Raw genomic sequence first — 26,347 nt, forward strand, 5'->3', positions numbered from 1 at the left:
ACAATCATGTAATTATAAACATTTAGCATGTTTTAAAAACTGGAAGAAATGTTTATAAGTGCAACACACGGTATTTTTGGACAAGAAATCAATTTTTCTTACACTTTTAAAATTAAAATGGAGTAAAACAAGAAATCAATCTGGTTGACGAAACAATGACAATCTGTTACACAGAATAATAGTGGTGCATTTCTTTCCGTACATGTAGGTCTCAATAAATACTGATTTACAGACATCTGGGAAAGAATTTAGTCTTAGATGCTTGATTTGTTTATTAGTTGTTATTTGAACTGCGTGCAGTGGCGGATCCAGAGGGGGGCGTAGAGGGCGTACGCCCCCTTCTTTTGCTTGGACTTTTTTTTTCTTTTTTTTTTTTGTAAAAAGATTAAAAAGTCTAGACTTCGTGATCTTTGCCATTTCCCGTGTATTTAATTTTTAGGAGACAATTCTTTACACATAAAGATTTTTTTTTTCGCCAGTATTTACTGATTATGTCAAAAGTAAAGTTACAAAATACTGAACTCCGAGGAAAATTCAAAACGGAAAGTCCCTAATCAAATGGTAAATTCAAATGATAAAACACATCAAGCGAATGGACAACAACTGTCATATTTCTGACTTGGTACAGGCATTTTCAAATGTAGAAAATGATGGATTGAACCTGATTTTATAGCGCTAAACCTCTCACTTATATGACAGTCGCATCACAGTAGATAGATTCGGTATGGTTAAGTTGACCAGTTCGTCGAAAAAACGTCAATCGGTCATTTTGAAATTCAAATTACGGGAACACATTTGCAATTCTGAGCATGAAAAATCATGACACCTTCGAAGCGACAAAGGAGTGAGCAGGAACGTATTGACTTCTATTTCACAATTCAACCAAAAAGAAAATTATACTATATTATACTCTCATGAAAAAAAGTTCCACATTAATATTATTTACCAACAAAATTATGTTTAACCCCAAACTACCGCGCCTATCTTAAAATAAGCTAGCTGAATAATTACCCCCAGTCAGTATAAGCTCTGGATAGTTTTAAAGTGCAAGGTACGAACCATTTGTTTGAGGGGGCAGTCTGAGATATTTGAGAGAACAAATCTTACTCTACTTTTTGCCTTAAACAAAAATTCTGGCCGTATTTGGATTGAAAACAATAATCTTGTCCACTTTTTGGCTAATAGAAACGAAAATTCCCAACAGAAAAATATAGCATTAAAATGAACATAATGAATAAAAACGGGCGTATCTTTTGGGGGACGGGGGTTTTTATGAACTGATATATTGACTACTTTTATCAAGATCAGACTGCAACCTGCCTGCTGGGTTTGGTCTTTATGTCTCCATTTGTCGACCGTCATTCATAAATTCGTTGTCATTTCAGACTCATTCGTTTGGTTAATTTTCAATTTTGCTGGGTAAAACATATCAACCAAACATTTGTATAAAAATTGCTTGTTTGTCTTTTTTAACTGGTGTCGCTCGTATTGTAAAATTAATCGAATAGCGCGGTGTGTATCTTGTTTACAACAAGAAATCTGTGAGTTTATGCTAACTTAACATACAACAAGAAATCTGTGAGTTTATGCTAAATTAACATACAACAAGAAATCTGTGAGTTTATGCTAACTTAACATACAACAAGCGAGAATTTTCAATGTCTATTTTTTACTGACAAGTCCCACATCAAATATATCAGTTCATAGCTTTTGACCAATACTATCATTTTATGATAGACAATTTATGGTGAGAATACAACATCAAAAATTTCCAACCCTTACACTTAACAGCAACTATAAAATATGCATGCTCCACATCACGAACCGTTTACAAAGTGCATTTTACACTTATTTTATGTTTTTTAGCAAAAAAAGGGCCCAAAAATTGAATAAACTTCGCCCCCCCCCCCTTTTGCAAAATCCTGGATCCGCCCCTGTACTGATCACTTGTTCCTCTGTGTAACATGTTTTACTTTTTTTTCACTATCAACAAAATATGCCGTATCCCAAAGTAAAATATGTTTAGCGTATGCTACCATTTATATGTTGAAAAGCATTGTGGATTATTTCTTTTAGACGATTTTTCAATTTCACATAGGGAATGGTGGTAAATAGGCTTGAAAAAGTTTTGATAGAACTAATTTCAGAAAAAAATAGAGATTTAAAATCATCCAGAAGTTCTTTAAGAGTTGTTTAGAATCCACCTATGGTTAATACCACTACGCGAGTAAACAGTTTCACAGTATTTCTGAAGACCCTCTTCCAAAATTGACAGAATTTTTGTCAATCTAAACGACGTGTCTTTAGCCGAACAGGCAAATGAGCCACCATGTAACGTTTTATGTACTGAATTTTGTGGAGTAAAGGTATCCAATACAAACAAGGTAAGTCCTCTAATTTGTTGTTTAATGTAATGTTCATTGAAGCCATGGAAGGATTATGATTCGAAAAAATTTCATCCTTGTTAAAAGATGTTTATGTTTAGTGATTTTCCGATTGTTCATCTATTACGAATTCTTTTAAAAGACACTCGTAGTGGGATGATTGACATAACAGACAATGTTATTTGAAGCTGTGTCCGCAGGAACAACAACATACTGATCGTGAACAGATGATGGACATTTCAAAGCCTCTTTGTCTCTGAAACGATTATGGTAACCAGTTTTGCATATAAAGAGACTTATAAGCCCATATTGAACTCGTTTGCGTTTTTTAGTTCACTTCCCGCATAATTACCAATACCATGCATGAAAGGGTGCTAACCGATTGATTCTAACATTTGACATATAGATACTGATATCTGCTGTGTGGAAGTACCTTTGTTGTTTTAAATTAATTAGATATAAGAAGATTTGGAATGAGTGTCAATGTGACAACTGTCTCTATCCAAGTCACAGTTAATTATAAATATAATCCTGGTACCTTTGATAACTATAAGTAAGAGTAACCCATTATAGGTAAAGTACGGCCTTCAAAGCGAAACCTTGGTTCACACCGAACAGCAAGATATAAAGGGCCACAATATGACTAGTGGAAATGTATTAAAACGGTCTAATCTAAATTTAAAAAAAAAAAACGAGAAACACTTATGAACCACATATTAAAACGACAACCCCTGAACAGCAGTTTCCTGACTTAAGACAAGTGCAAACAAATGCAGCGGGTTGGAACGTTTCAACAGGTGCCAACCCGTCACCCTAACCGGAAATAATAGCGTAATAGCTTTATTGCGTGGTATTCCGACTATTGTAAATAAATATCTATAAACTTTTTACATTACTTTAAACTTTAAAGGTATGATATCAAAATAGTATTTGCTCTTGACGCATACCTTTTATTTATAGTGTGTGTGCTAGTGTGGTTGATAGTCGTTATTGGAATCAGATTCACTATTGAAAGGACTTGTTTGTAGTTACTTTGGTTATATCTTTGTTCTCAATGAACGAAATACATCGGTATATAAATAAATACGATCAGGACAAGACATCAAGGCTATGTATATAGAAAATTTTAATGATTTTATATAAAAAAGGCAGCAAATCCCAATGCAAAGAGTTAATAAAATCATATGCCATGGGTAAATGTTTCAGTTGCTGTTCATGACGTTCATGTTCATCCGATCTTGAGCTTTGTTCTTACGGCTATTACCAGAAAAGTATATTTATTTCGAAAATTATAAGGGACCCCTCATGAATATCAAAAGGCCTTTCATCATCTGTAGGCTTAACCCGTTCTAATTTACATAATGTTTGCTATATCTTATGTTGAATCACGGTTATTGGTTAGGACAAACCAGAACACATTTGGTCATTACTGTACTTATCGATTTAATCAATAAAACACATGTCAGAATGAGGACGTTAAATCACACACCTCGTGTAGAGTGCCACGCTCTATGCACATTAAGAACCCTTGAGACAACTCTATAAGAGGGTCTGTATGTCCATAACTGTCCTTTTGTAAGGATAAATTCCCAACCCTATTCAACATACCCGCATTTTTCAATGACACTACGAATTTCTCCTACCTTCATCTAGTATGTTACCTTTTACTGGACCTACCTATAATTGTATTGATTATTAATTTGTTCTTGTCCTGAACATGCATGACATATTTGCCACTGTACATTAAGCAACCAACAATCAATTAAATCAAGTTTAAGGGAAGCGTACGTTCGGCTGCGGATAACCATTCTCCAAATGAATAGCAAATGGTCCCCTACATACACAGCCAGATACAGTTTGAATGGGAAGATTAAATCAGATGCTCTGTGTTTGTTGATTACCATGCTATATGTACGCAAAAAAATCCTATCAAACTCTTTGAGGAGTTTGAAGGTGGTCTTTTGCAATGCATATGACACATCTGCTTGCACTATTTCATGAACCATGAAATCGTGGATGACTCTTAAATTTAAACTTGAGTTGTTTGATAGTGGTGACAATGACTGTCATAATCCAGTTTTTATACTTTTCATTAGCATGGCTGTCTTCTTCCGGATAAGGCCAACAACCGGTTAATGACTAGACATAAGCAATATACTGCAACCGAACATTGTCAAAACATTGCATTATTTGTACAATAACTATGCAATAGTTCGTAATTAGTTCGAGCATTCCATATTATACTTATACTGTAAGTTTCATAACATTTGTTTAAGACAAACTTAAGTTGGGGAACAGAAAACAGCAAATTCAGCATTTTTTTAATTATAACGGAATATATATTTAAAGAACAGTGAAAGTGATGTCACACAAATTATAACTTGAACTGTGTTTGGGGATTATAAGCATTGTGTATAGTTTTCAAAACGTTTGGTTGAAGCAATCTAAGGTTAGAGAAATGAAAACAAAATCGGATGTACAGAAAACTACAGATTGAAATAGATAGACAAGAGTAACACTTAATGTCCCCTTCCACTAACGACCAGGACATAAAGAGTCAACAACATTTGGTTTTAACCTTTATATTTTAACATACCAGCATAGTATAATAACAATCAATATGTATATACAATAATTGTTTAAAATCACAAAAAATGAAATATTGGTCCACATATAAATATGAGAAACAAAATCATAAAATAACTGCCATGGTTACAATTTTGCAACATTAACATGATAAAAAAAAAGTTTTGAAAATTTTGCGTATTTTGTAAGTGCTTTTTTTGACATGATAATGCTTAACATCAAAACCTCAACATAATTCAAATTCCTAAAAAGAGAAATTAATTATTATATACATGAAAGTGATTATTAAAATATTTTAAAATATCAATGTTTAATTTCATAATAAAACAATTTATAACTGTTTAACAATAGTACAAAACAGTTTATATTTAATTTCATTTCTGTATCTATGTATTCTAATTTTAGTATGATGTTTGTAAATTTGAATGCCATGTTAGCTACCAAATGCCATTAATTTATAAAAAAAATAATTTGCATTTCTTCTTTAATTTGAATAAGTCTTTTAAGTTTTTCTTAATAAAAAAGAACATTTTGATTTGAAACAATATACTAAGAATGGTAACTCTTTTTCGTTTTCTATATTCATAGTTCGGTCAGCTCTGCTTCTAGCTATAGGAAACAATTAATTCATTATAATGTATGATTTCATTATAAAAAATTGGGAATGTAGTATCAGGTAATTTTGTATAATCATTTGTATAAAAAATTGATAATATAAAAAAAAAATAAACAAACTTATAGTAAAATCTTCATACATTTTGTAAGTTACAATCATGGTAGATGTTGGGAAATTAGACAGGTGCTTAATGCACATTTAAAACACTGATTTCATCAAAAAAAATATTGTTTCAGCTGGAATTAAAATCTATGTGTTACTTATTCCCTGAATACATTATAAGTAATGACTACATGTTCAAAATGAATTGGAATAGTTATAGTAAATCTTTTTTCCAAATTGTAACATATATTGTTTGACAATAAAAAAATGTTTATTATGTACAACTTGTTATAATGAATATTCATCCTTGTAGTTTGTTTCCGTGAATATTTTCCAGTTGTATAAGTATATCATCTAGCATATGCTTATTCAAGAATCAAACTGTCAAAAGAATTGCATGCCTTGTAAACTGAAGAATATTTTTCCTTGCTGCATAGTCTTAATTTTCTTAAATAAAATAAAATCTTGGTCTAATAAAAAGAAATAAACATGATAAACAGATGGTTATACTGAAGTATGATGGACATGCAGGGGCGGACCCAGCCATTTAAAAAAGGGGGGGTGTCCCAACCCAGGAAAAAGGGGGTTCCAACTATATGTCTCCATTCAAATGCATTGATCGGCCAAATAAAGGGGGGTTCCAACCCCCAGAACTCCCCCCCCTGGATCCGCCAATGATACGAGGCATTTCACATCAGCAAAAGGACCATCACACTTCGGCAAGGACCATAAAGCATTAGTATGATCATAGAACTTTAGTGTCCCCATCGCCACTTTTAGTTCTACTATTTACAGACAAATAACTTAGCAACAAAAACTACTATAGATATATTTCTATTAAAAGCCTCTTAAATCTAATTGATGGCATTGTTAAATGCTCAGTGCACATTAATGCCTATCCAAATCATTTTTTTTTTTTATATATTTGCAATTTACTTCAGATTTCTTTAATCTATAAAATTATTTACTAAGTAGATAAAAATCTTTAAAATAGTAATTATGAATTAAAACTTTAATAAGATACTTATATAAAGGAAGATAAAAAAAATCAATCAACATATCAAACCCATACAAATAGTATCTTTTATAAAATAAAGTTAACAGGTTAAAATAAAAATAGGACTGGTCAAGTAAAAGCTTTGCTTCCCTTGTAAAAACTGTGTTGCATATTTACTTATATTTCAAAACATCATTTGATAGGTGTTTTAAACAAATTTTGTTTGACAAATTTAATAAGGCATAGTTTCGCAACCATTTTTTTAAGCATCAGTAATATGCAATCCTTTCAGGCATTTATTTTTATATCTTGTAGATCCTGTCACATGACTTTTAAAAATTGAAAATATATTTGATTATGAAATGTCTTAATTAATATAATTAACATATAAGTCCATCCAAATATATTATATAAATAACACTTCACAAGGGTTAACTATAAAATTCAGATACAATCAATTATTTCTTGCCGATTTCTCCAACTGTTTAACCAAATCTTGAAGAACTAAAAATCAGGCCAAAGTACACACCCATGATTATGACTAAGATAACCACAGAGACAACCCCTGCAGCAATACCAATGTTGGATAACTGTTTTGCTGATCTGGAGTTTTCTTTGGCACCAGCAAGATCACCCCTAGCATATGCTGACTTACTCTGAAAAAGATTGGACATATATATTATCTAAAGAGTTTATATGCAATATTTCATGAACTGGCAGTGAAATCTGGTACTAAAGAAGAAGCATTCATGGCATTGATTGCTAAATTAATTGAATGGAAGTTTCTCAATTGTCCAGTGGCAAATATTTCATGCACATAAATATGACTTGAACTGCAGTACCCTTTTGGTGCTACATGTAATCTCATAACAATACCTTCAAATCTCATTCAAAAGCATATTTATAATTGTAAAAGTTCCATTTATCCAAACACCTCTCTCTCAAAATATTAAAAAAAACTAGCCCTTTTTATTAACAACTGTTTGTTTTTCAGTAGTAATTTGAACCTCAGATATAATTTTAAACTAGATCATGAACTAGTTTAACCCCACCAAAGTCTGTATGTGCCTGTCCAAAGTAAGGAGCTCAGTATTTGTTGTTGGTTCTTGACTTGTATTTGTTTTTTTTTTCAAATAGTTCTGTTATAAATTAGGCTTCAAGTTTCTCAAATTAATTGTTTCATTTTTTCCATTTTTTTTATCATGTTTATAGCCAACTTATCTTGCTTTCATCCACTTCATTTGAACTTTGGTGAATAGTTGTTTTATAGCCAATCATCAACATCTTCTTACTTTTATAATGCTAGGGATGATTGTGTCTAAATTAAGCATCAATTCAAACCCTGTAGTTTCTGCAGAGAAGATTTATCTCAGGTTTCTAACCACCAAAGAAAAATAGACAATACCGTTAAAAGGTTTTTATAGTCTGTGGTTTTATTCTCCAAAATTGAAACTGCCAGAGGGGGTGCACACTATAGAGTACAATAAGAAATAAAAGAAAAAAAATCAATTTCCCAAGATGGTTTGTTTACGTTCCACCATGTTTGTTATTGATATTGTGAAGGGCACTCTTATCATTTTTCAAAATAATGATATTACCTAATCCATATCAATCAGAAAATAGAAAGATTTGAAGTGATGAGATGAGCCCATACTGACCTTTGGGCCAAGGTGAGATTTGTGACATGTGGTCTAAAAACGCAATTCAACAACCTTAAGACTTTCTATTCAAACTGATTTCTACTGTACCTACCTCACTGGCTTTCATGATAGCAAAAATACCAATAGGCCAGAAACAACACACTGTCACCATTATGGCTCTTGTCATGTAATCTGGGGGTGGAGGTTCTGCCATAGTAACCATTCCTGGTGCCACCTAAAAAATTCAAAATAACAAATCCTCTTATTTTTCTATATATGTTACTGTTTGCAAGTATTTGTAAATATTTCATCTTAACCAAACTTTTGTGATGAATATACCATATCATTATTGCATATTAATATAATATTTCCCACAGAAAGTAACCGAAAGTTAGCGTGCAATAAATTCCCATATTGCACTGGTGCAATAAACCTTCAAAATTCATCAACGACAAAATCTTAGTTTAAACCAATTTTTACTTTCAAATATTATATTGCTATACAATAGAAGAGTTATTGCATGAATATTGTCCCTCGTAGAACATATATTGCACTCGCAAGCTTGTGCAATATAAAATTCTACTCGGGACAATATTCCCCAATATTCATGCAATAACCCTATAATATATACATACTGTGGATTCCTTTTATTTTCGTGGGCATCAATTTTTATGGATTAAGGAAATCTTCCATGTTCCTGGATATTAATTTTCTTGGTTTTTCCTAAATATGCATACAAGTCTGTAGAAAATTTGTTATTCTTTAAACATTTAAATTTGTGGTTTGGTCTGTACCCACAAAAGCCGCGAAAATTGGTACATGTATTCCAAGAATATAAATGAATTCACAGTACTACTTTTTAACTTCAATATTATATGTTGATGGCTACTTACACAAGGTACATGCTAGGAAAATTTTAAAGTCTGAACATTAGATGGGGAGTTTTCTCATTGACACTCATACCATGTTTTCATATAAATGTATCTTAATCTATATATACAACTCGTCTAAACATCAACCCAACATGGTGATCCGATGGATAAATCTGTTGTAGAGTTGTCACTGACTCAGATGTACTTATATATATATATATATATATATATTGTATTTATAATTGATATATTCTAAAAACATTTATTTTAAAGTTTTTTTTGTGTATAATAGATAAAAAAATATTTTTTTCTAATAATATACTGTAAATTCAGAAATTATTGTGAGCATTTATTGTGATGATTTTTTCATGTTAGACTGAAATACGATTTTAATTTTTGCGATATTGAGAAAAATTCTGTTGATTTCATAGAAAAAAATTGCAAAATGTGAGTTTAAATTATTGTGATTATATCCCTGTTGCATTTTTTGCAATAATAAAAACATCACAATAATTTCTGAATTTACTGTACTTGAGATCGTGCACCCCACTTAAAGCATTTATGTCTTGGCTACTGGTTCAGTGATATGACGTTACCGGTATTCATTGTACATGTAGTCTGTTTAATATTTATATTATGCTTTCTACATGTATTTAAAACATTTCATCTTAATATTAATACCCAATAATATAACATGTCCTTGACCACATCTTTTAGCCATTTTTATATGCATACTAAAGGGTCAAAGAAGGAAAACACTGAATTTGAAGGGCCATGCAAATTTACTTTTTTCAATTTGATATATCGATCTCATAGTTACACAGTACTATGCAATAATCCTAATACCTAATACGAGAATTTATCAGGTCAATAAAATTCAAATTGGGTGAGGTGAATGTGAAATCTAAAATATAGAATAAAATAGAAATAAATAAAAGAGAAAAAAAAGAAATTAGAAAAAAAGCACCAACATGTACACCTTCCTTTAAGAAATCATGAGATGACAATAAACAATTACAAATAAAAAGATATTTTGTAGGTCTGAAATAAATAAGTGTACTCCAATTTGACTTTTGGTTTTGGTTAACAATGTATTTATAATTGCAAAGAACACTTGAAGCAATTTGGGGTATGATATTAAACTTGATCTTTATTTGCTTACTTTATTTGATTGTATTCAATTTATCTTAAGCCTGAGCAAATTGTTCTGTAAATGAAAAACACATCTGGCACAAAAAACCCTCAATCCTGGTATATATAATAAGTTTATTTACCACAACTTATTGTGTTTGATAGTCTGTCCCTGGTGCAGGAGGAAAGCCTTGTACTTACCACATTGTATTGTACTTGATAGCCTGTCCCTGGTGCAGGAAGAAAGCCTGGTACTTACCACATTGCATTGTGCTTGTTAGCCTGTCCCTGGTGCAGGAGGAAAGCCTGGTACTTACCACATTGTATTGTGCTTGATAGCCTGTCCCTGGTGCAGGAGGAAAGCCTGGTACTTACCACATTGTATTGTGTTTGATAGCCTGTCCCTGGTGCAGGAGGAAAGCCTGGTACTTACCACATTGTATTGTGCTTGATAGCCTGTCCCTGGTACAGGAGGAAAGCCTGGTACTTACCACATTGTATTGTACTTGATAGCCTGTCCCTGGTGCAGGAGGAAAGCCTGGTACTTAGGCAGCAACCATTTGATTTTCTGGGGGGGGCTATGGTTTTTTTTTCTGGACAAATTTTTTTTTTCGCCTGCGGCGAAAAACAATCTATTTTTTTCGCGACAAGTCGAAAACAATTTTTTTCTTTCAATTTTAGCATTACATATAGTGGCAGCTGAGGGTGAAACAAACAATTTTTTTTTCTCAGAATCAAAAACAAATTATTTTTTTCTACAAAAACTGGAAACAAACTTTTTTTTCCAAAAAAAACCATAGCCCCCCCCCCCAGAAAATCAAATGGTTGCTGCCTTACCACATTGTATTGTACTTGATAGCCTGTCCCTGGTGTAGGAGGAAAGCCTGGAACTTACCACATTGTATTGAGCTTGATAGCCTGTCCCTGGTGCAGGAGGAAAGCCTGGTACTTACCACATATTATTGTGCTTGATAGTCTGTCCCTGGTGCAGGAAGAAAGCCTGGTACTTACCACATTGTATTGTGCTTGATAGCCTGTCCCTGGTACAGGAGGAAAGCCTGGTACTTGCCACATTGTATTGTGCTTGATAGCCTGTCCCTGGTGCAGGAGGAAAGCCTGGTACTTACCATATTGTATTGTGCTTGATAGCCTGTCCCTGGTGCAGGAGGAAAGCCTGGTACTTACCACATTGTATTGTGCTTGATAGTCTGTCCCTGGTGCTGGAGGAAAGCCTGGTACTTACCACATTGTATTGTGCTTGGTAGTCTGTCCCTGGTGCAGGAAGAAAGCCTGGTACTTACCACATTGTATTGTGTTTGATAGCCTGTCCCTGGTGCAGGAGGAAAGCCTGGTACTTACCATATTGTATTGTGCTTGATAGCCTGTCCCTGGTGCAGGAGGAAAGCCTGGTACTTACCACATTGTATTGTACTTGATAGCCTGTCCCTGGTGTAGGAGGAAAGCCTGGAACTTACCACATTGTATTGAGCTTGATAGCCTGTCCCTGGTGCAGGAGGAAAGCCTGGTACTTACCACATATTATTGTGCTTGATAGTCTGTCCCTGGTGCAGGAAGAAAGCCTGGTACTTACCACATTGTATTGTGCTTGATAGCCTGTCCCTGGTACAGGAGGAAAGCCTGGTACTTGCCACATTGTATTGTGCTTGATAGCCTGTCCCTGGTGCAGGAGGAAAGCCTGGTACTTACCATATTGTATTGTGCTTGATAGCCTGTCCCTGGTGCAGGAGGAAAGCCTGGTACTTACCACATTGTATTGTGCTTGATAGTCTGTCCCTGGTGCAGGAGGAAAGCCTGGTACTTACCACATTGTATTGTGCTTGGTAGTCTGTCCCTGGTGCAGGAAGAAAGCCTGGTACTTACCACATTGTATTGTGTTTGATAGCCTGTCCCTGGTGCAGGAGGAAAGCCTGGTACTTACCACATTGTATTGTGTTTGATAGTCTGTCCCTGGTGCAGGAAGAAAGCCTGGTAGTTACCACATTGTATTGTGTTTGATAGCCTGTCCCTGGTGCAGGAGGAAAGCCTGGTACTTACCACATTGTATTCCACATTGTATTGTGCTTGATAGCCTGTCCCTGGTGCAGGAGGAAAGCCTGGTACTTACCACATTGTATTGTGTTTGATAGTCAGTCCCTGGTGCAGGAGGAAAGCCTGGTTCAATGTACTTACCACATTGTATTGTGTCTGATAGCCTGTCCCTGGTGCAGGAGGAAAGCCTGGGTGATCCTGTGGTTTTTGTGGTGCATAACTCTGTCCATGCCAACTGTACTGAGGGGTGGACTGATTATAGGTGGGAGGGGCTTCTTGAGGGGGGTATTCCTGGTCAGGATAACCTGCAAGTAAATTAATCACATGATTATAGGTCGAAGGGGCTTCTTGAGGGGGTATTCTGGGTCAAGATAACCTGCTAATAAATTAATCACATGATTTTAGGCAGTAGAGGCTTCTTAAGGGGGAAATCCTGGTCAGGATAAAGTGAAAGTAAAAATAAACACATGATTATAAATACAAAGTATCATGTAGGCTGGAGGAGCCTTTTCTGGAGGTATTCCTGGTCATGATAACCAACAAATAAAAAAAAATCCCATAATTAAATCCTAGTACTGCTCCTTCATATTTTTGCAGGGATTTTCCTGGGCAGTATAACCTGCAAATAAAAATAATGGATAGTACAATGTAAATGTTGTAGGGCAGAGGGGATTCTAGAGGGATATTCCTGGTCAGGATTCTTTTTTTCGGGATGTCGGGATTTAAATTTATTTAAATTTGAGACCTCAGGATTTCGTGTTTTAAGCCCGGGATTTTGGGATCAGGACCCCTCCTTCCCCTCTAACTTACAAATAAAAATAATCACCAGTAGTCAAGACTTAGCATGCTTTAAGCATGTTAAGTATGCTTTAAGCATGTTAAGTCTGATGCACAATCTGAAGTAGATTCATTTCTTTTTGGGGGGATTTTTTTATTATTTCAATTGTGGCCATTGTCATTGGGCCAGGGAAAAGAATACTAAGCTTAAACAAGTTAAACAGTGTTAAATATTTATTTCTGCAAAATCATTGAAACAAAACAGGAATTAATCATGCTAATGAATTTCTAATGGTGTATTTTTTATTTTGAAAGTGTCGACCATTTGTGTAGTTTAATTTGAACATGTACTATGTACAGTACCTACATTGTACACTTCAGAAACTATTACAGTTGTAAATTGTACAATTATCTCAATTATCTTGCAATGAAGGTTCTTATAGAAAAAAGTACAAATGTACAATGTACCTTATATTTGATTATGGGATAGACTATATATATATACATGATATATATATATATACCAGTTAAATGCATTAATTTAGTAACACGACTTCTAATTGGCTGAAGTCGTTTTGTTTATCAGCTCATAGACATAAATTTGTCATGTGACCATGACATCATTAACTTTTTTCATGGTTTACTCAGGTTTAAAAATGGAGAGAAATGAGAGTAATATTTTTTTCTGTCTATTCTAAATTACATAAAAAATGTGGTGCACACTTTAAAATAACACGCTAAGCAGGTTATTCAGTGTGTGCACCACATTTTTTATGTTATTTCTTTATAGACAGAAAAAAATATTTCAGTCATTCCTTAAATAACTTAATTTGTAAACAAATTTAACATGTTTAGTAATTGTTACTTAGTGGACATAACAAACTATGAACCTTAAACCTAAAAAAAATCCCTACTATATCACTCACGATTTCGCAATCAAAATTAACCAGTTGGTAAAGATAGCTGTGCTGTAACATGATAACATGTAAAGATCTGTATAATAATACAATGTACGTACTTATAGTAGATCTTATGATTTTTCGTACATCTAATGAAATAATTATCAAGCACTGCAGATAAACCCTTTTATCGTCAAAACTGTATAAACATCTTTTTGTATTTTTTTCTTTAGAAAACGGTATATTTACGGACACAAATTACATGTTTACCTCTTTTTTCATACGACATAGTTCTTGCTTGAGCCTTGGCTTGTTGACAAAATGTAAGTCAAGAAAGACAACTCTTAAATTAATATAACCAATCACCAAACACCAGGAAGAAGACAACAAACAGAAACGACACTTAGTCTGGTAAGAGCTAGTATGCAAACATCCTAATCTCTGTATTGATTGATATTCACCAGAAGAACTGACGAATATTGCCGTCTTTACACAAGTAAATTTATTGCAAGTAACGACAACCTACGCACCTAGAAAAGGTTAAAAGACATGCACGATATTGGAACTGGAAAATGCAATTTATACCGTCGATAAAAAAAAACTTTTAGAAATTAAAAAAACAGAAAATGTTTTTTTTTAAACCAGCAGCTTTGTTGTTATTGTCTGAGTTCACTATATAAACATGATAAAGAAGTCTCAGTTATCGTATTTTAGAATTTGTAGCTCACACCTGTATATTCCAAAGTGATCGATGAGCAGCGGCGTGACATTTATCATAAAAAATTATGTATATATATGTTCCAGACCGTATGAGTATTTGGACCGTACGCGTACGGTCTGGACCGTATGCGTACTTTTTCAAAATACGTCAGTATACGGTCGGACCGTACGCGTACGGTCTGACTAATATTAAGAAGTTGGTCAAGTTTATTAGATACAAATGTATATAACAGATCAACATAACTTATATCTCAAACTAATATAAAAAGTTCAATAGTAATTGAAATAAAAACTTAATTTTTTAACTATTTAAAAAAATCACGCTTATTAAAATCTGTTAATCTCCTGTATTTGGCATGTCAGTAATTCATTAATTGCAGCCCAGTATGCTCATTGAAATTGAAGTTATCGGAAGTAAACATAATGTGGGAGGACAATTGTTATAGAATATTTAGGAACTTTACAAAAAAATGCATATGCAAAGGAACATGCATGAACAAAACATGTTAATGTAAAAAAAAAATATGACGTTCCTTGTGGTAGCAAGACTAGTGTCACCTTGGGCCAGAGTTACAAAATAGGATTCAGATATACAATTAAACAAATATTTAATGTCAATTGTTCGCTTATTTACTTCATCCATCTATTTGTAATAATAACAATTTGTATAACTAAAAATAAAGATTTTGATAAATGTTTGTTTAAAGATTAATCCATATGATCTCAAAACATGTCTGGTCAGCTGGACCGTACGCGTATACTCATACGGTCCGACCGTACGCGTATGGTCGGACCGTACGAGTATACGCATACGGTCCGGACCGTACGCGTACGGTCCAAATACTCATATGGTCTGGAACATATACACCAGAGATATCTGTATAAATCATGGTATCTCTGGTTTATATACACACAAAACAGAACGTATTGATTTTTTAGAAAAAAAGAACAACATTTAAATGAAATATAAAATGTTCATATAGCCATAAACCTTAATATTGGTCTTCATATTATAAATCATGTAGACCATAAAATACCGTCACAACAATCATCGTTAACTAACAAAGTATATTAATTCACGTTTCGTCTAACATTTAGACATTTAATATGGTTCCGTAAATACATGTAGGACGTACAGAAAAAAAATTCGGTTGACATTGAGACTACTATAACACATAATGTTGTTATCAAATAATTCGTATCTATGTATGTTGCATTGGTGTCTGGATTTTGTCGCACTTCAGTGTTTCTGTGAAATAGTAGTCTCGTGTTGAAACCAAAGTTGTGAATGTGTTAATAAAACCCTAAAATTATATATAAAGCCGAAATTGGAAGTTGTAAAGTAATGGTTGCAAATTATATTAAACACATATTTCGAAAACATTATGATTCCAATATAATGTTTGAATATGATATAAAGAATAAAAGAAATGACTGACAGTGAGAACAGAGTCATACAGTAGAGAAACCATTAAAAAATGTTAAATGCTTACTGGTATTGTAGCATGGCAGTATTATTTATAATGCAATGAAGCATTTGACATTTTAAAGGTTAGTACATTTTGCACCAGTTTATACCAACTAACTTTTCTCCGCTGAATTTATTTTGCGCAACGATACTTATAAAAATATATATTCGAATACGTCAGTGTCTATATAACCTGTGGCTTTAAGTATGTTAGTCCCAGCTAATAGTTTCAAAGTGAAATGATACAATCTGAAAAACTGTCCCTAAAAGAAATAAAATGTCCTTTTACATTTTATGACTTGGGTGTAAAGTGAGAAAATCGTTTGCGCCAAAAATGCGTCGATTTGCGCCACAAGTTTTCAAAATCATCTAATTTCATTTAGGCAACAAATGATATACGATTGTGTATTTTTTTTAAAAGTTCCCTCAGTTTACAAGATAAGATTTGAAGTTATTGACTCAAAGCACATATTAAGTCATTCAGTCAATTTACTACCAGGCAGCATAATTTACGACACAAACACATATATACAGCCAACATATACGGCCGAGTTCTCTTCTTTGCTAAGTTGTGGCGATGAATTCAATTCACAGTATCATCTATAAATGCAAAAAAGGATAGATGCGAAGAAATGTTGTGCATTTGCAATGCCTCTGGTCAAGATACTATCTAAAAGTGAAATGATTGCCTTCTCACGAAATGTTGTTACTTTCTTATCATGATGCTTTATTATCCGGATATATGTGTACTTCACCGAACCACAGACGTACTTTCAATAAGCTTTAACTTCCTATGGTTTTCTGAGTTTTACACAAACCAACTGTTTATCGGCATATTTTGTTATATCTTTTGAAATATTTATTTATTTATCTCTTCATTTTTTTATTTAATTTATATCATTTTAAAATAAATAAATTACAGAATGTCAAACATCATTTATCCCCATTTTTATTTTCTCTTAACTACCTTAGACATTTAAATACGTACACTTTCCCCATAAATGTACCTTTAATTTCCACTTACTACATTAAATATACATGTTATCATCATAAAACACGATTTTACTCTATAAATATTTGATTATATCCGTCTACATGCACACATTGGTATTACGAGTCTACAAAAGTGCATAAGGTTGATTTATGTGTGTGAATCTATAAGTTAAAACTGACGATTTCGACGGTTTGTACTTATTTGGATTATTCTTTCAAAAGAACTGACTTTCAGAAGTCGTCTCAAGAGTTATCTGTGCCAAACCCAAGGTTTCAAGGTAAGAAGACCTAAGAAGGATAATTTTACAATCCATCCTTGGATATTTCAACTTATCATATCATTTAATTAGGTCTTTCCACCTTTCCGTGGAAAGACCTATTGCTTTTGTTCTGATTATTATTTTGTTTTCTTCTGCTAAATTTTGTTCCTGCGCTGTTTTTGTACTTGCAAGAAGTCGCTTATATATTTGGAATATGATATCGAACAGTTTATGCGCTTTAGAAACTGACCCTGCTTAACCGAGTACGTTCCCATATAAGAGTTATCTCCCAGAACACTATTTTTCTTGTTATCGCTTAATCTTCGCAACCGTATAAGGAACTGACAAATTATTTTTTTTCAAATTGCTCGTCATATCCTCAGGATTTTATTAATTTTTACGGAAGCTATCCGGAGACTCCTTATGAGAGTTATTTCCCCTTTTGTATTTGATATAAGTGAAATGTATTTTGAACAGGAAAACCATAAGTGATAGAGGCCTAGGGTCCTAGGTCCAAAAAAAATGAAAATGAGGTCAATGTCAAAGGTCAAGGTCATGTTAAAAATTTCGATTATCATCAGAAATCATATAAGATATCGACAAAATATTTTCACAAAATTGTAAGTTACGACATGTCGTAGCACATAAATCTTAGTCGAAAGGGTACGTAGACATTTGACAGGAGTTTTCCCTCTTTTTATATATAATATGGGGACGAAGTCCCCAATAACAGTAGAAAAATCAATAAAAAAAAATTTAAAAATCGTGAAAATTTTCCCGAAATTTTCATTGTACTAATGAACTCAAAATCGTTCATATTTTTTGATGTCATGTTTTGAATTCCCGCATCTAGACTGGGATCCCGCTATATATAATCACCTTGTTATATAAATATTTTTTTTTTCATTACTTCTTAAAACTCGTTCATCATGACGAAAAAGCACATTCTTTCTGTCTGATCGTTTTTTAACGAATAATTACAATGTTTGTCTTTCGTGTACATGTATACATGCTGACCATCAATACATGTACACGTATTGAAATGTTGAGTTAAATTATAATAAATGTATCATAATAAGAGTTGATTGATAACAATTAAATTACCAAAATTTACGACTGTCGATATGTACATGTATATTTAGTTGAACTATTATATACACATCGTATATTATAATAATGATTCAGTGAATAAACACAGTTTAAATGTTCTACCGTTGGAAATCAACTTTTTATTGGTTGATTATTGACTTTGTCATTTGTTTGATATACATGGATATAGTCAACACTATCATAACTGAGGGTTGTGGATGAGCTTGTACATAATACAGAATAATGGACAGAAATATAAAGAATAGAGAAAAAGGACGCCATAGAAATGTGAATAGAGAATAACAAGGTGCTAAAATATAAAGAATAGAGAATAATGTTCTAAAAAGTTAAAGAACACAGTAATGAAGGATACCCATCCAGAACTCATTACTTTCTGTAATTTAGACTAAAACATCACCGTTTTAAATGACACAATTTTCCTCATTTGTTAGCTGCGTAACAGAAGCTCTTAGGTCCTTGGGTTATTTTTTTTGACTATTTGCGGAATAACACAAGGACTTATAAGAGCTACGGTTCCGCAACTACTCATTCGTCTGAGAGTTATCTTATTTTTCATTGTATGAAAGGCAATGTCCTAGAAGAAGGCAACAGAAAAGTGTTAACTTTCAAAGAAGATCTTAAAGTTTGTGTATTTTGAAGTAGAAAAAACAAGTATCACAATGAAGTAGCCAGTTGCAAAGAACTGGTTTATGTTTTAAGTGTGTATTTTTCTATGGTTTTCATGGCTTTCTCTCGACATAAGAGTTTTGGAAATCCCTTTGGAATGTACTTCTTCGATTATTTTTCATGTAAGAACATTTAAAAATTATTCTAAGTCTAAATAAAAAATCGAAAAATATCAAGTTATTCACGTGATTGTGATATGAACAAAGATTTTTATAAATCTGCATAATTCATACAGTGTAATTTTTAAACTGCAAAGGGTTCATATCACTAATGGATATGAGTTTCATATTATTAATACGCTATCAGCCTAGGTTTACAAAATATGTATAATTCATACAGGACAATAATGAAACGAATAGATTCATATACAGTATATCCCTAATTATATTTTAGCTATCAATAATTTGTAATACCTTTGTGCATTAAGTGATTGTAAAATGTCTACAAGACAATTTTGCCTGATCCAGTCAAAATGTCCATAATGAGGTATACCAATGTTTTCATAATAAAATAAAGTATATTTAAGGAATGACAGTAATATTTTTTCTGTCTATGAAGAAAAAACATAAATAATTTGGTGCACACTGAATAACGCGCGTAGCGGGTTATTTAACAGTGTGCACCACATTTTTTATGTTATTTCGAATAGACAGAAAAAATATTACAGTCATTTTTTTATAATTTAAGTCAAAATTCCATTTTAAACCGTAGAAAACCATGAAAAAACGTTGATGACGTCACGGTTACATGACTAAATTATGTCTATGGGCTCATAACAAAATAATGTCAGCCAATCAGAAGACGCGTTACATCCAAAATTAAATTATAATTATGATGATAAATAACGATGATTAATAATAAATGACAAAAGTATAACAACCATTTATTATTCCAATAATGTTCTTGAGCTTGAATTTTATTGATCAAGGTCTGTCTTGAAAACCGTAATGTCCTTAAGATAATTCATCTTATACTGATAATGTTACGAGACTCAGCTGTGTAAATATTCATTATTTTCTATGTGAAAATAAATCATTTAGTTCCTTTTATTGGAACTATGTGTAATAAAGGTCATTTTTACAGAATTTATTGATTTGTAAAGTCAGCCTTCCAGACTTAGTTCTTATCGAGATTGACGATCATATTAGGAAAATCTGTGCTTCACATTAAAATGGGCTGCAGTCAATGCTTTTATAACCTAATACAACTGGGTCCTCAATGCTCTTCAACTTTGTACTTGTTTGGCTTTATAACTATTTAGATCGGAGCGTCACTGATGAGTCTTATAAAGACGAAACGCGCGTCTGTCATATTAGATTATAATCCTGGTACTTTTGATAACTACATGTAGTATATTCAATTGTTAAAATAACTGTTATGCTAAAACACTGAAAATACGAGTTAAATCTAGCCATTCGTTTCCGATTGTCGTTACTACAAACCCGTTCCCTTTTCAACGATGTGATCTACCGAGTAAGACTTAGGGACGACATCAAAAGTTAAATGAAGGATAAAAAACTAAATTCACATAGTTCTTTCACTGACCCCGCTACCCCCCTCTTAACTTAATTTGGGAAAAATTGATAGACCCATATGGATATATGTAAAAATCAATGTTGGATAACCAAATCTTGCAGCAATTCAATCCCCACCCCCAAACTATTTGAATAAAGTTTTTTTTTTATCTTACATTGATCTTTTGATGTCGTCCCTTATCACCGGGTTTGTACTAACATGATCAACACGATGGGAACGTAATCTCCATACCCTTTTTTCAAGTGACAACCTGAATTCTCTCATTCCAATAGGAACCGTCTTCTTTGAAGAACCCATTCATATATAACTTATTTGCTCTCTTCCTGAATATCTGAGTATGCATGAAATGTTTGCAACTAAGCGTTCAACAAACAACAATTAAACATTCAAAACAAGTTTCAAGAAAATCGTATCAATAAATGTTTGATTTTGACAGTTAATGAAAATGATACCCAATGCAAAAAGCCAGCAACATAACTGAATAAAAATAGAAAGAAAATAAACGTAGTCTTGGTAAACGAAAAACAGATAACATGTGACTAGGAAAAAAGTGACAATTTAAATTTGCTTGTATTCATCCTGATTTAAATTCAATAGTAAATAGTTCAACATTATATTTGCTATTTCAAACAATTTAATTCATTACCTTAAGATAAATTAAGTTTCCTTAATTTGCTTTTAAATTATTTGTCGTTAGATTAAAAGTTTTGGCACTCCAGTAAGAAATGTTTTTAAAGTGGATTTTCATTTAAAGAATAAGTTATATTTTAACCAAATTACGTTAGGTTCTTTTGTCTTCCTGCAAAACGTGTTTGTTCTAGATACTATATAAAAAATCAATGGTTCCAGGAAACATTCACTTCGGTTAAACCTGATTACTGGCATAAAATACACGACAATATATTATTTAACACAAATATTGAATGTTTCACATCACTTCGTACGTTAAATATTCCAATTGTTATGCTGAACAATACACACCGGTCAACACATTTGAATAATTCATTAACCTATATTGGTTAAAAGTTGAGATAGTCAAGGATATGAATACCTTTTTTGGTAAGTCTTCTTTATTTTTCATTATCTTGGTATGGGAAGATTGGTTGATTGTTACTCGCTCTATGAGGCACAAAAGGAGCATATTTACAAAGGATTTAAAATGGCCCCAAGAATTTGATGATTATGGATAGAAATAATTGTGATACGAATATCGTATAGTAACAAAATATGTTTTAAAGTGCATCACATTAGAAATGACGAAGACATTACCCCTTAATGCATTTTTTGTTTGTGTTGTAATGTCAGTAATGGTCAAAATTTCAATGATTCTTAACAGTTTTTAACATAATTCACTTTGGCCGCCACCAAGGATCAATTTTTGTGTGTTTCTAGGGATTCAATATCATCCTTTGCAACTTGTGGCTGCAGAACATTTTAGAGCGTACATGGTGGTTGCGGCCAATGATTTCAATGCACAAGCTTGGAGGTCAAATTATGGTAATTTTGATATTTTATGAGAAAGTTGTATATCAAGACCATATTTGCCATTAAATGAACATTGTCTGTAATGTTTCTTAAATAAGCATACTGCATTTAGGATTATAAGAAAAAAGTTTTCGGCCCGAAGTCCGAATAGAATTATATTGTGATGACTCGCGTATTTCTGAGGATTGTTAGCTTTTGAACTAGCACGATAAAAAATATAAGCGTGTTGGTTCAGTATAAAGCACTGTTAACGTTTAAATATGCCGATGATTTATCTTGACCCTCAACGGTAAATCACTATATATTTCCTTATATCCATATTCTCAAAACTACAAAATAACTCGTTAAGATAATCCAGGACGCGTAAACAGAACTGCCATTTCTATATTCACTATCTAATACTATTTTATTTGTATTATTTTCAAATGCAAGTTCTTGTCCATTCTTATTTTTTTTTTTTTTTTTGCAAATCACCAACCGCCCATACATCTCTAACTGCTGAACTGTGTATGTTTAACATATGCTACAGTATTTATATTTCATTATATTCTTTCTAAACCAGGAGCTCAAGCCTGTTATATTTGTGAGGAGTCTTAACAACACACTAATACTTCTTTTGAATTCTAGCAATATACAATATATACACAAACAGAATAAAAGGAATAACCAACTACATTACACATTACACCAGACAACATCAACACTAAAACCCAACTCTTACAATAAATAATAACTCATTTAGCAGTTAAGATTAACAAGTGGCACTTTAAATAATTATAAATGTGTATAATATCAAAATTGATTTAAAAAAAACAACAACACACACATCACTTATATCAGGATTAAAATTTTGTTCCGCATACGCGCGTTTCATCTAGAATTGATTCGTCAGTGATGCTCAAATAAAAGAAAAGGTCAAATAAAAAAATAAACTTTAAGCGCATTAAGGGACAAATTTCTAAAAGTTTTAAAAATACATCTGAGGTAATCTATTCCTTGGGTAGTAAATCTTTAGGATTTCGTAAAATTCAAGGTTTTGTTATCATTTAATCTATAATTATAATGACTATATTAGTAATACAGCTTCACATTATCCAAACACATACCAATTTAATCAGTATGATAATGATATTAGGAAGATATTTTCGATTTTAAATGTGTACTGTTCTTTTTTTTGAAAATGTCTTCAATATTATCAAAGGTACCAGGATTATAGTTTAGTACGCCAGACGCGCATTTCGTCTACATAGGACTTATCAGTGACGCTCAGATCAAAATAGTTATAAAGCCAAAAAAAAAAGATACAAAGTTGAAGAGCATAAATGGTGTTTGATTTTTACAACCGATAAAAGGGATATTCAATGTAATAGCACACAATATATATAGTTATAATCACCGAAAAAACAATGTACATTTTCTCCATCAACGATGATTTTATTCTTTTTAATTGTCAAAAGTAGGATACGATTATAGCTGTTATATCAAACTTTGCTCATTATCACAAACTTCATCTAAAATCGCCCCAGTTTAACGTTGACGTATTGTTTAATGCATAAACGACTGACCAAATCTTGACTTCCATCCCAAGACACAACTTATTACTAGTACGCATTTATGCTCTAATATGTGATCGTTTAAATGTATTAACTCCCAGTCGTGAAAAATGACCAGATAAATATTTTAATTTAATTTTCCTTCTTTCATTTGATCATAGTGGCAATAGCAGAATGTATGGAGGTTCGTCACGAATGATAGAGCGGTACATGCTATTGAAAATGAATTTTCCAACCGATATTTGGATACTTTTAACGCATCTTATATACTATCATAGTGTGTCTGATATATTTTTCAAATCACATATTAAACAATGTATTTTAAACCAATGATATATATGTTAACTACGTCCATGTAATAAAGGCTCGATTGTTGCTATTATATTTCAGTATATCTAAAATCGTTAAAGTTTGAAGTTGACGTGCTGTTGATTTAGAAGATCAATCAAAATAACACGAATAGTAAAATTAAAACCCTAAGTAAGTAAACTTTTGTCATATTTTAAAAAAAAAATCTAAAATATCCTTGCACATATTACATGTGAAATCAATTCTCAATCTTTATGCAAAATCGCAGCCCTGCACTGCATATCAAGATGAATCCTTATTCTCAAATAAAAAATTACAAGAATAAGTTATTACAATGTTACATGAAGTTCAAATATTGGATTCATTCCATATTCAAACCTGACACCCAGCCAGAACAAAATGATCATTATGTTTTATATTTATAATTCTGAGTACATGTGTTCTCGGTAAACCAGTTTTGTCATTCAAAACCAAGGTTCATGTATAATATTTTTTGCATTGTGTTCTGATTGTCCTACTTTTTGAACGTATACTGTAATAACAAACTAGATACTGATTTAGAAAGATCGAATGACGATCGGTATATTCCTAAAGTAAACACATATTCTAATGCAACAACTTTTGTAACGTTCATTTTGATTGGATAACGTCACTTTCTTACATGGCATCAATTGACAATTGATGCTATGGGACGTACGCGCAAGCGCAGACGGCATATGACAGATTTTAAATACATGTTTCAACTTTGTTTTCTGTTAATTTCATTAGAATGGAGATAACAATATTGTATTTTAAGCTCCGATGGCATCAATTTGGGATTTGATGCCGTCGGAGCTTCAAATAAATACAGTTATCTCCTAATTGTTCTCGATAAAACAAATAACACGAACAAATTTTTTAAAAAGAAAGGCTAGTAAATTAAGAAGTTCAATGACACATCAAAGGAATTAGCGTGTTTGTGTTGATAAGAATTATCAATGTATAAGTGCTTTAAACTATCTTAACTTGTATGTCAATAATTATGGTCAAGTGGTGTCGTACACGTACCGGATACTAAAGGTGCATTCACACGATACGATTTTCCGTTCGATTTTCCATTCGACTTGACACCGTCGCACATGTGTAAATCGTACAGCGTTCTGTTCACACGATACGATTTTCCATTCGATTTTCTTCAGATTTGAACAAGTGCTTTTTTTTATATTTCTAAACGCAGCAACTTCCGAAATTATCTTTATACGCAAGTATTATTAAAGTTTAAACAAATATTATTGAGTTATTTATTGAATGGTGATTTGATAATGAATTTACAAGGACTATTCCTAAATTCTCCAAAATATTTGTTTCGTCTAGCCATTTTTTTTTATGTATACCTGTAGCTTTTACTACTTTATCAGATATTTTATATTTCTTTAATATTATTATCTTTATTATATATTGCACTACCATCTTAATTGAGACTATCATAGTGATCGTACTGGCCGTAATAAATGTTTCTTCGCAAACCTGTAATTTCCGTTAAGACTAATAAGAGATAAAAGACCCAAGCTTGGCGAAATATTTAGCACAATAAAGAGTGTAAGTATGAGTTATAAGGTTACCTTGAATAATTTTTGTTTCTAACAATGATGGTCATTTTTAAAATACTCTAAATTATATGATTATCAGTCTTGAAACAATGGCGAAAAATGCAGAAATTTGTTCGGCATTTAATCTCTGTTTTCTAAATAAACACAGTTTTGAAAATAGATTCTAAACCCAACATATTGATGATTGATATCGGTGTAAAATTTAGTTCTAATACAACTTCTCTCTTCAGACACACGTATAATGTTTTATAAAAGACGGAATACTCGAAATGAAATATCCGTTGAAGTTTTTGTGAAGAGTGCTTTCTTTCACGTCCGCACTTCTATCAAGTATGGCATGCCAAAATAACATTTGAAAATTTATTGCGAATCATGGTGAATATATAAATTACAGAACAATAACATACATTGTAATTCAGACGACATATAGAGACACCATGTGACACTCTTAATTTTTCGATAATATTAGTGTAAAAGAGTTGATTTTGTTCTGAGATCTAGAAAAAAAAGTAACGGATATATTTACATCAATATTAATGCTAGTAAAAAATTTAGACCCGATTTCAATACTCAAAATATGAAACTTGTATTTAAAATATAGATTA

At 32.3% G+C, this 26,347-nt stretch overlaps 1 protein-coding gene across 3 annotated transcripts; it reads right to left on the reverse strand.

The window, feature by feature from the left end:
- Nucleotides 1-4,950: 4,950 nt before the first annotated feature.
- LOC143082917 (proline-rich transmembrane protein 1-like) lies at nucleotides 4,951-14,473 on the reverse strand. 3 transcript variants are annotated; one of them, XM_076258926.1, is made up of 5 exons: nucleotides 14,324-14,473; nucleotides 12,542-12,682; nucleotides 10,646-10,668; nucleotides 8,438-8,560; nucleotides 4,951-7,341 (listed from the first exon to the last, which is right to left on the reverse strand). In XM_076258926.1, exons 1-5 carry the CDS (start codon nucleotides 14,340-14,342, stop codon nucleotides 7,171-7,173), a joined length of 477 nt encoding a protein of 158 aa, XP_076115041.1. In that variant the 5' UTR covers nucleotides 14,343-14,473; the 3' UTR covers nucleotides 4,951-7,170. The 3 variants fall into 3 exon arrangements, with proteins under 3 accessions (XP_076115041.1, XP_076115042.1, XP_076115040.1); XM_076258927.1 differs by lacking the exon at nucleotides 10,646-10,668 and adding an exon at nucleotides 10,762-10,784; XM_076258925.1 differs by lacking the exon at nucleotides 10,646-10,668 and having other exon boundaries at nucleotides 12,519-12,682.
- Between the last annotated feature and the right edge of the window lie 11,874 nt (nucleotides 14,474-26,347).

The sequence above is a fragment of the Mytilus galloprovincialis genome, chromosome 7 (genome assembly GCF_965363235.1).
Source record: "Mytilus galloprovincialis chromosome 7, xbMytGall1.hap1.1, whole genome shotgun sequence".
Taxonomy (NCBI): Eukaryota; Metazoa; Mollusca; class Bivalvia; order Mytilida; family Mytilidae; genus Mytilus; species Mytilus galloprovincialis.